The sequence below is a fragment of the Leguminivora glycinivorella genome, chromosome 11 (assembly GCF_023078275.1).
Source record: "Leguminivora glycinivorella isolate SPB_JAAS2020 chromosome 11, LegGlyc_1.1, whole genome shotgun sequence".
Lineage (NCBI taxonomy): Eukaryota > Metazoa > Arthropoda > Insecta > Lepidoptera > Tortricidae > Leguminivora > Leguminivora glycinivorella.
The window spans coordinates 22,441,536-22,453,413 of NC_062981.1; the positions used below are offsets into that span (position 1 = coordinate 22,441,536).

General features: G+C 35.4%; 1 protein-coding gene across 1 annotated transcript; it reads left to right on the plus strand.

Annotated features, from left to right (window-relative positions):
* The first annotated feature begins 1,283 nt into the window (after window positions 1-1,283).
* Window positions 1,284-7,042, plus strand: LOC125231201 (glutathione S-transferase 2-like). The gene is made up of 5 exons (XM_048136576.1): window positions 1,284-1,687; window positions 2,116-2,210; window positions 2,381-2,527; window positions 2,898-3,028; window positions 6,384-7,042. The coding sequence occupies exons 1-5, from the start codon at window positions 1,620-1,622 to the stop codon at window positions 6,543-6,545; spliced, it is 603 nt and encodes a 200-aa protein (XP_047992533.1). The 5' UTR covers window positions 1,284-1,619; the 3' UTR covers window positions 6,546-7,042.
* The last annotated feature ends 4,836 nt before the right edge of the window (window positions 7,043-11,878 follow it).

Below are 11,878 nucleotides of genomic sequence, written 5' to 3' on the forward strand. Positions count from 1 at the left end.
TTTTCAAGGCTTTTTGCAGTAAATATTAACTTTCCCTGGTAAACATGCAAGGAACACGAAGATTAAATGAAGCAACAAATACTGGCTTATAACAAAACTCTTAATTAGGAGGCAGTGCCAAATATGAACGTCAGGCACAGTAAATCATAGGAATTTTCTGCAAACGCCTCAAAATTAGTTCAACTGAGAAGTGCTGTAAAGTAGTTGAAAAATTACTTCATGTAAAAGAAAAGTGATGTTATATTTTGCTTTTATTTATTCATTTTATACAGGGGCGTATTAAAGGCGGCAGGCTCTTTTTAGGGTAGCAAAGCAGCATTTTTTCTTAAATTTCATACTTTATCGTCACTTAACGGGGCGCTAATCCTGACTGGCTCATGATGCCAACGCCAAATTCTTGAAATACGCCTCTGACAGCCATCCCAGACATTTTTTAGGGTTCCGTAGTCAACTAGGAACCCTTATAGTTTCGCCATGTCTGTCTGTCCGTCCGTCCGTCCGTCCGTCCGTCCGTCCGTCCGTCCGTCCGTCCGTCCGCGGATAATCTCAGTAACCGTTAGCACTAGAAAGCTGAAATTTGGTACCAATATGTATATCAATCACGCCAACAAAGTGCAAAAATAAAAAATGGAAAGAAATGTTTTATTAGGGTACCCCCCCTACATGTAAAGTGGGGGCTGATATTTTTTTTCATTCCAACCCCAACGTGTGATATATTGTTGGATAGGTATTGAAAAATGAATAAGGGTTTGCTAAGATTGTTTTTTGATAATATTAATATTTTCGGAAATAATCGCTCCTAAAGGAAAAAAAAGTGCGTCCCCCCCCTCTAACTTTTGAGCCATATGTTTAAAAAATATGAAAAAAATCACAAAAGTAGAACTTTATAAATACTTTCTAGGAAAATTGTTTTGAACTTGATAGGTTCAGTAGTTTTTGAGAAAAATACGGAAAACTACGGAACCCTACACTGAGCGTGGCCCGACACGCTCTTGGCCGGTTTTTTAAATATATGTATAAATTTACTGTTAAGTCGCCATACTGCGAAATATCGCACATTTATCGATATCGATAAATATTACGGACTGGGTTGGTCGAGCCCTAGCGACTTTTGCTTTGTGTTGGTAGCAGTGACATGACCTCACGACCGTCGAAAAAACGCCTGCATAAATCGGTTCGAGGGTTGTTCGAGAGTGCCGACTCTTAAAACGTAGTGATTCAATGCTCTTTGCAGGGACGAAATCTTATATCCGTTTCTCCAACAAACAAGGAGAATTTATAATCTGTTCTCGACTTGGAAAATGTCACTCGGTTGAATTATGTTTTGAAATTGTTTTCTTTTGTATTGGTTTTCAAATAGATTTAATTAATTTCGTGCAATGTGGAATAAGTTCTAAATTGTGCAGTGCATCAGCAAGTTCCTTCACATTGATAATGAGTTCGGCAGAGATGTCATATCACATAAAAATAAATCGATATAATTTTCGTAAGAAAATCGTCATATAAAACCGGCGATCGTAATATTAATTTTATTGTTTAACAAAAACCAATTATTATTAAAATAGGGTCGATCGATCGAGTGCAATTTTAGAATCATCGAAATATATTTATAGCCAATCATGTCTTTTCGCCATTTAGGGAAATTATTTAAAACGAAAAAGACTGATAAACAGGAAAGTAAAGAAATGTAAGTAAATAAGGTAATAAACATGCAACAAGTGTTGGCGTTTTCGCTACTGCGTCGGCGCGGACATGTCCTTGAAACCCTGGAACTTTTCATAATAGGACTAAAAATACTAAAATAGCTCAAAGTTCAAGTTCAGGATAATCACATAATACATATGTGTAATCGACACTTACAGTATTAACATTTAATCCTTTTGGTTATTATATAGGGAAAATGGCACAGTCATAACATTATCTTTTTTTTTTAAATATAAATTTGAAAAAAAAATAGCTTTTTATTACTTTTAATCCTTTTGGTCATTATACAGGAAAATGGCCCAGTCACAACATTATTTTTTTTAAAGATACATTTTAAACAAAAAAATCTTTTTTTATACTGTACTTTTAGGTTTTTTAAGCTACTAAATTTTGTCAATTAAATATTTGCAGCTCATTACCAACAGAAGGGTTCCACAAGAGCATTCAGATGTTGCTAGCTTACTCAGGGCAACAGCTCACTGAAACTGGCCTGGAAAGCAGAGAAGGTACGGACGGAATCAGTGACATATATATTTTTGCTTATTTTTTAAAATAATACTAAATTTGAAATTCCATAAACAAAACAGTCCATAGACCAAATAAAATTTTGGTCTATGGACTGTTATTATTGTTCTTGTTAAAAAGTTTGAACAATAATTATATTTTACATTTGCAGTTTTATTAGACAGTCCGTCCCGCTGCGGGCTCCACAGTGTGGCAGTGCTCCGCTGCCTCGGCCGTAGCCATGGAGTCGCCGGCGCAGACCCCTTTGAGGACCTGGAGATTGACAAGATTGTGGATGTTTTTATTGACCTGTTGAACAGTAAGTTATTGAGCTTCACAACCTCTGCAAATGTCTTTTTTATTTTTTAATACAATGGTGGCAAACAACAATATTAAAGTTTTGCAGTCTCCTTAGCCTATGGACACTTGTTACTCCAGAGGCAGCTTGCCCACCCTAAAACTCGATCTTTGTTGAGTTCTGACAACCTTACTCACCAACAGGAAATTACAATTTTATGTTACAATACAACCTACACAAGTATAATATTTTATGGTGGACAATGTACTAGCAACCTGCTTTGTTGTTTGCAGATGTCTATGGACAACAACATCACATAAATATGGGGATTCGTCTGCTCGTTTATCTCATAAAATTAAATCGTCAATAATTCAATGTTTTGTATTTTTAGAGATACATGATGTAGGAGCAGAAGAGTTGGATTCCCGAGCTAGTCCATTCGACGAACAGATGGCGCTGGCGTGCCTCGCTAAACTAGACGCTGTTGTGGCCACTAACAGGGGCCACCTAGCGCTCAATAAGGTAACCACTAGAGCCGCGATCACTTTGTAAGTGCAGTAAAAACTGCTCAATCTATTAAGGTTGTTTTGTTACTCACAATAGGGTTAAAAAAAGACATTAGCATACTTTTTGTTTGGATGGGAAAACCTACTAAAAGTTTTCCCACAAAGGTTGTTCAAATAATATTATATTCCAATAAAGTCCAAGCGACATTTCCGCAAAAGTTTGATTCAAATATAAACCATGACTCGGAATAATAGAGTTGAAATTCTCCTTGTTGAAAACGCATTAACAGACGGGCGTACCAGACCGCAACTTTAGTCCGGCCAAAGTATCTCTCTCGCACTTAAAGCTGCGATCTTAAGGTGGCTCGCTTAGGTTACCCGAAGCTCAGGCTGCGTTAGATGGCGTTAATCTTCAAATTACCAGTCTTATTTTTTTTGTGGAGTCGTACAGGCATTTATATACTTTCAATTATGCTTCGCGAACATTTAATATTAAAATTGACGTATTACAACAAACAGTCAACTTCTCATTGTAACATTAATCCCCTTAATGTAGATAAATTTACTATTTTACATTATTTCTAAGTACCACTCACACATACAAACAGTGTTTTTGTATTCCTTCTAGTCGATAATTTCACGCGGCGACAGCTTGTTTAAATAGCCTTGCGGTAAATACGTGCCATCGCATGATTTGCATGGAAGTACTGGGTTCGAATCCAGGACTTTTTCTCTTTTTTTTTTATACTACGTCGGTGGCAAATAAGCATACGGTCCGCCTAATGGAAAGCGGTCACCGTAACCTATGGACGCCTGCAACTCAAAGAGTGTCGCATGCGCGTTGCCGCCCCATTAGAAACTTGTACACTCCCCTTTGCTGCGTGTGCACAGCAAAAAGGAGTGTACAAGTTCAAAGGAGGGTTTGGGTTGCCGACGACTCAAAGGACAATAGACGGAACAAATTAGTTTCGTAAGTCCTCCCGTCGTCAGCACCCCACACCCTCGTTGAGCTCTGGCAGCCTTACTCACCGGCAGGAACACAACACTATGAGACACTATTTTTTGTTTTATTATTATACATAAATGTATATGTACTCGTACAGTAGTTACTGAGCGTTAACCACAAAAAAAATTAAAAACCTTTCTCTTACATGGTAATAATTTTTGGGTTCGTCGAACTCAGAATTTCTAACATAATATCCTAATCTGATATTTTTAAATATTCCAAAAAAGTATAGATAAATTTTAGTTTCTAAACTACGATTCGAATGATTTTTTTTTCTAATTGTTTATTTTCGATGGAGCAAGGGTATTCAAATCGCTTTTGAAATCTTAAATTAGTAAATGAAAATGCAATAGTTAACTGAGTAACGTAATGCTTTAAAAACTCAAGTGGACTTTTTTTATCTAAGGTCGAGTAATTTCGATAAAATATTATATTTAGCGAGGGTGTTAAAAGTTGTGTTTTATATCACAACTTAATAAATAGAAAATCAAAATGACAATAATAATATCAATAGGTTCTCTAAGATAAAATTGATACCTTCGGCTCTCCATTCTTGCTCGGTCAATAAAAAATACGAAATTTATATCCAAAAAAATACAAAAAGTTAATAGAATCCTGGGAATCGAACGCACCTTCACGGCGTGACAGACGACTGTACACCAACGACGCCATTACATAACACGCTGTTCCCGACGAAATTGGGCTATACATATATAATTAATTAAATATAAATAATAATGTCAAATCCATACTAATATTACAAATGGGAAATGGTGTGTGTCTGTTTGTTTGTCCGTCTTTCACGGCAAAACCGGAGCGACGAATTGACGTGATTATTTAAGGGGATTTAGTTGAAGGGATGGAGAGTGCCATAGGCTACTTTTTGTCTCTTTCTTACGTGAGCGAAGCCGCGGTCAAAAGCTAGTTTATCAAAAGCGGTATAAAGCTGTATAAAGCGGTATAAAGCTGGTTACTCTATAATCTGAAGTGGAAGAATTCGTTGTTTCACCAAAGATAATGTGTGTTTGTTTGTTTGTCCGTCTTTCACGGCCAAACGGAGCGACGGATTGACATGTTTTTTAAGTGGAGATAGTTGAAGGGATGGAGAGTGACATATGCTACTTTTGTCTCTTTCTAACGCAAGCGAAGCCGCGGGCAAAAGCTAGTACAGCACGGGTAGCATGGTCGCGCGATAGACGATAAAATATCAGGCCGTCCCTGTCGCACTATTAGTAAGTGCGATTATAGGGACGGCCAGATGTTTTATCATTTATCGCGACGACCATAATTGCCTGCCTGGACCAGATTATATTGATGATAATTATTATTTGTAACCATTTAGTTAATATTGTCTTCAGTTACCGCGATAGTTACTCATGAAATAAAAACTATGAAAACGGATTAAATCGCGTATAATGAGTTTAAAATTCATCCCAATATTTCAAACACTTTACAGCGTTCGTGGTCAACGGGTGACTGAGGAAAAATTACAATGTGCAAAAGCTACCCATATTCTTGTATATAACCATTTAGTTGTTGAAGAAAAACATTCACACAACAATAACATAGGTCAACCAGCTCAGTAAATGCAATACTTTACTAATACTATGCCCACACTATGACCTATGTATAATGTATTATACCAGACGTGTAATATTTTATTTTATCAACAAAGGCATAATAAAGGATTGTATTGTATTTTTGTATGAAAATAAAAAATAGGAAAGCAATATAGTAATAGTCAAATATTCCATTAAAAAAATAAAAAATACTTAATAAATCCATAAAAGTTCAAATGATTAAAAAAAACTTCGGATTCGAACCCACGATCTTGTGCATCATAGTCAGTCGTTTGACCGAGACGCCATTTCGATTTACATTAGCAGTGTCGAAATACACGATATGTATCTTTGTTGACAAAATGCGTCATTATTTCTGAGTCTGCTTGAGTTAACTAAACCAATATCTTTAAATAATTACTTGTCAAGAGCCAAATGTCACTGATGACAATGTCAACTAAAAATGCGCGAAATATGACGGCTCTGTGTCTGTACACAAAATTTGGCACGCACATTTACGTAAAATTAATAAAAAATTCACAAGGATTTGTCCATGATTTCTGTATGAAACAATGTATTTCATTCACTACCGCGACGACGGATAATGTATAGTAGATGTATGCGCATATTTTTATTTAGTTGTAGTGTGCGGTGACTAAATAAATGGTAGATGTTTTTTGTATGGAAAGCGAGCCACCTTAACGGACGTACGGCGTACATTCCAACTGATCGAACACGCTTCGGACTGGGCAAAATTCGTCAGTCTGTTATGGCATTAAAAAAAATATAAAGGTGTTTTTCCACAGTTAACCTGGGCGGATTTCCTGCTGGCCGGTATGTGGGAACACGTGAGGCAGGCACTGGACCTGACTAGCGAACAGTTTGCCAACATGGAACTACTGGTTCAACAGCTGACTGCGGTGCCAGCTGTAAGGACGGCTTTGGAACAAACCCAAGACAGTGCTTAGACGTTTTTTTTTTAATTAATCTTGTTTTTTTTAGACTACCTTTTGAATATCTTTGATAGGTACTTTTAATTCGAAATTGAATTCTCTAATTTTAACTAAAATTTATACTGAATTTGAGTCGGATTCGAAAAAAATATCAAAATGGTTAGGTCGTATGAGACTTTTTTTTTAAATAAGTGCCTTTTACGTTGCTCTTTGATCTCATATTATTATCAAGCTAGTCCGAGGAAAAATAAGCTTCTTTTCAAAGTTATGGTTAGTAAAATAAAATATAAGTCAATTGTTACACCTTTAGCTGCCGTAAAATACATTCTTACCGGATTCCATAACTGAAAACCTACCGCGAACCACTTTCGACGTGTTCCATCTCTGTCGCACTTTTTTTTTCGTACAGCCTGGCAAAGAGTAGAAATGATAGGAACGCCACCGTTTATGTAAACCGTTTTACATGTGGCAACTATTGAGTCAGAGTTTTGTATGAAAAATGTAAGTGTTGCTATGATAAAAAAATAGCTCCATTTCTACTCTATTTTGCCAGGCTGTACAGTCGACTACAAAGAGATGTATCCACTTTTTCACCCTATTGCATTGTAATAAGGTGAAAAAGTGGACACATCTCTTTGTAGTCGACTGTACATGTGACATGGAGGCAACATTTCATGTGGTTCGCGGTAGCTTCTCTAAAACATTTGCTGCAAGTAGCTAGTAATTCCTCTGTAACATCGAGATGCCACAACGAAACTAGCGCTTAGACGTTTTTCAACTTATTGAAGCTTTTTAAATATCGCTCTGTTATCTATTGTAAAAACTGCGTGCATTTTCTGTGCATTTTAGGTGCTTTATCGTGTTTTTACGCTTTTTGAAGTAATCTCATTAGATTATGTATTTAGGGTATATTTATCTATCTTAAACAATTAAGAACTTGTTCCATGATATCTAATTATGGAATTTATTGTAATTTTTAGAATATAAGGTGTGACCTGTAATGTCATATTCAGATCAAATGTCATTACTATTAACTAACACACGTGTTATCAGATTCGCTGCCGACTTAGCTTGGCCTGATCATTACCCACAAAACGAAGCTTATATTAAGTACTACGTTTTATGTCTATGATTGTTTTATGACATATTTCTTAAAGTTTTCTAAACGCTATTCGCTCATATTATAGGTCACATGATATATACATATGTTTTCATCACATTTGCCGTTTAAAGGTATCATTGCGTCTACGTGTAGGTACTGAAGCATAATGTACTATTTTATTCCCAAGGGAATAATGGATTTAGTTTAAAAAAATAATACAATCCGTATAATACTTCAGGCAAAGGATGTTTCAATCAGCCAAGGGTTTTTGTTGCACAACCAAAGTTTGACTATTAAGGTATAAAAGATATTATACGGTATGAACAATGCATTTTATTTATGTTTTACAATTATTTCAAAGTATTTTGCATTTATTTCTTAAATTTAACTCAGATCAATCGTTATAATTTACAATCTGACAATATGTTCTCGACTCGCGCTTGACCGCGCGTACCTGCGCGAGGCGCCCACCGTTGCCTAGCAACGGAGAGTACAAGTTTACAATAGATCAAAATAAATAAATAAATGAAAAATAAGTAAAAATTTAGTTTAATTATAAATGATGTATATGCTTTTTTGAACATTGCATTTAATTTATATGCAGGATTTTCGTGTTTGTTTTCGTTCAAAAAGTGTTTGTTATCAAAACAATGGATTTAATATGAATAATCTGATATAGATCAAGATACACTACTGGTCGTAATGCCGCTGTTGCGTTGAAGGTTTTGCCTTATGACTTTCCTCTGTATTTTTCTCTCAAATGTGATGAAAAACATTGTTTGTAACTCAGGAGGTAAGGATATTAAATACTCGTGTCTATATTCACTCCAGCCTGCGCCTGTCGTGAATATATCACGACACTCGTATTTAATGACCCCCTTACCTCCCTTGTTGCACAATTTACTATTTTTAATCAAATTGATGTCATTGCCATATCACGACAGAGAATTGACCAATTAGAAGTCAATACAGTGGCGCCATCTATTGAAAAGTTATAGCTTTTAAATATTTACTGTTAAATTATATTCCTTAAAATGGATTATTATGTGATAAACCCTTTGAACGCCATTTAAAATGTCATACTAATTTATATAAAGTAGTTAATGATCAAAAATGTGGCACAATATACCGACGTATAATGACGTCCTTGGCGTTCAAAGGGTATCAAGTAGAAATTGTGATGTTGATGTATTAAGCTTACCTTTTGAAAATTGTTCTAAATTGTACTTAGTACTTTGAGAGAGAATTTTACTATAAAACTGTTAATGCTGTTATTCTTGAATACCTACCGTCTTTGTGATAAAAATAAATTATTTGTTTTATTTTTGTCTTTATAACACAATTCTTCTTGTCCTAACTTTATCTCGTTATCTGGGGTCTATAAACGTTAAACTTTCGTGAGACTTGCACGGGAAGCATGGTCGCGCGATAGACGATAAAATAGCAGGCCGTCCCTATCGCACTATTAGTAAGTGCGATAGGCACGGCCTGATATTTTATCGTCTATCGCGCGACCATGCTTCCCGTGTTAGTCAGGGACCAAACGACCTCTTTTACAAAAAGTCGTCGACATCTCTTCTAAATACCTAAAACAGGTATGGATGTGTTCCTCGTTATCTCCAGATTACGAATTGACCTGTTTTAGTTTAAGGAGGGGGGGACGGGTTGAGAAAAAGGGGGGAGAAAGATGGCGGCCGACCATCATAGATATTTATTCACATCTCGAGTCCTATGGCACCAATCTGTTCGTGCAAGGTGTCGTTTGAAAGCTTATTAAACCTACTTTAATTGTTTTCAAATAACTATACTCATAACAGTAACCGTTTACGAAATATTTGAAAATATGTGTTTTTTTATCGCGCATGAGTTGCACAAGTACTAGAAAAAATGCGTCTAACTCATCGATTTAAACTTTCCTAGATACACTATCGCCTACAAATTCGACACTCAAAAGTGTCCGATCGCTAAGTTGCAAATGTGTGCGTCTAGTTGACAAACGAAAACTTCGCAATGTAGTAAAAACTACTTTCATTTTTTTACAAAAACAACGTTATTTCTTAGTACTTAAAGTTCAATTTCAAATGCAAGCAATTGGCGGTTATGACATTAATGAATGTGATCATCGCGAAAGCCATAAAATTTTATTACCGCAGATCGCAGGTGTGCATATTTTTAAACAAATCTACGTCTTATTGCAACCAACATAAGTTTAATTTCGTTCGCGCTGCAACAATCTAAACGCCATTTTTACATTGGGAACGAGGATGGACAGAGGCATCATGGGAGTCGCGCTATGAGATGAAAGGCGAGAATGAGGAAATTTGCGGTATTTTTGCGAAAAACTGTTTTAAAAAATCCTATTAGATAGAAAATTTCTTAAGGAACAAAACGTTTGGTATAACATTTTTCGAGATTTTGCGTATTTTAAGCGAAAAAAAATGAGTTTTTACTGTATGATATTTTTATTGATATTATCTCAAACAAAAAAATATATACGGTACGTCGGGACAATTTGGACTGGGGGAAAATTGCAACTGATCAATATCTCCACGTTTTGCAATGTTTGCATTATTAAATAGAGTCAACTGAGGTATATACAGGGTGTCCCACGGCGATGCCACATGGAGGGAAAGTACCTTAAATATCGTAGATAGCATATTTTGCTGAAAGAAGACTTCATTTTATTTTCTAAACTTAGTAAAAGTGCATTCAATTTTTTTTAATTTTTACTATGAGGACTTATACAGGGTGTATTTTGATAGCGGGTCAGTAAGGCCGATATGAGATCCCGTAGTCCTACATGAAAATAGTCTAAGGGAACCATCCATCAATTTCAAATTTATGAAAAATGGCATTTACAGATTTTGGAAAAAACATACAGGGTGCTAGAAAAAGGGCATTTTTGACAAACTTATATATGTATGTATGTATATATATAACATACGTGTGTGTGTGTGTGTGTGTGTGTGCGTGTAGTGAGTGTATGTGTAGCGATTATGTGAAGGTAAACAGTTGAGGGATTGTATGTGGTGTGTGTGAGGGATGGTGCACTTGGAGAATATGAATTAAGTAGCTATTAAAACAAAGAAGAATTGAATGATGACATTAATTTATTATTCTACGTAATTTCTTTCAAAGATTTGTGTGGGTAAATCTTCTCTCCGCTCCTCAGCTATAATCTTGCGCCATTTTTCCCTTTCAACGTCTTGTTTTGAGAATCTGGAATAAAAACCTTTTTTATTACTTAAAAACGAATTTGCTATTCCCGGGTTGTTTCTTTTTATAATTAAAGTAATTTATAAGATATGTATTAATGTTATTGAATTGAAATCATTTATTTCAGACTTATTGGTCCATAATAATAAATAAATACATACATTATTAATATGAAATAGGCTTCTTTTACAAAAAATATAAATTAGCGACTCCATCATTCCATTTTTAACTATGTTCCACTTCAACCATCTTTTGTCGCCGTCCGCTCATTACTAGTATAGCGCGAGAGAAAGAGACAAACTGCGTAAGACCAAATCAAGGAATTTACTTCAATTATTCTAGAAAATAAATGTTTTTAGTAAGTTAGGAAACCATTTTGGCCATAAATGCATAATATTATAAAATTATTAACAATTACTTACCTGAAATACGATACGTCATCCTTTTTTAACGTATATAAGGTGTTATTTTTGCACTTTTTTACGGAGCACTTCGGCATGTTGCCGACACGGCGGATGAAGCGCTACTGACCGCCCAATTGTGCTTAGAACATTTTCAAGCACAATTTGCTGCGGACACATTCTAAGCCGTGATGGTGCATCTAGGTAGTTTAGATCGATGGTCTAACTCAATAAACAATAACTTTACCGCAATTGATGTTATTATAAAATTTTCGCGTCTATTCATGCTCTTTTTAAAAATATGTTTCATTTGTATATGATAATATATAACCATGTAATTACGAATTTGGTTTAGCAGGAGTCACTCTGCCCGGTCGCAGAAATGGGCGCTGACCGTAGTAAAGTATTCAATATTTTTGAGGTCCTATTTTACGGATCCATATGCGAGAGGTATCGTTTCAAAGCTAATTAAACCTACTATATTTTTTTATAAATAACTATAATCATAAAGGTAGCTGTTTAGAAAATATTTGAAAATATGTGTTTTATAGACCATGAGTCGCACAAGTACCTACTGGTAAAAAATGCTTCTTAATCAATAAACAACAACTTTTCCGGAATTGATGTTA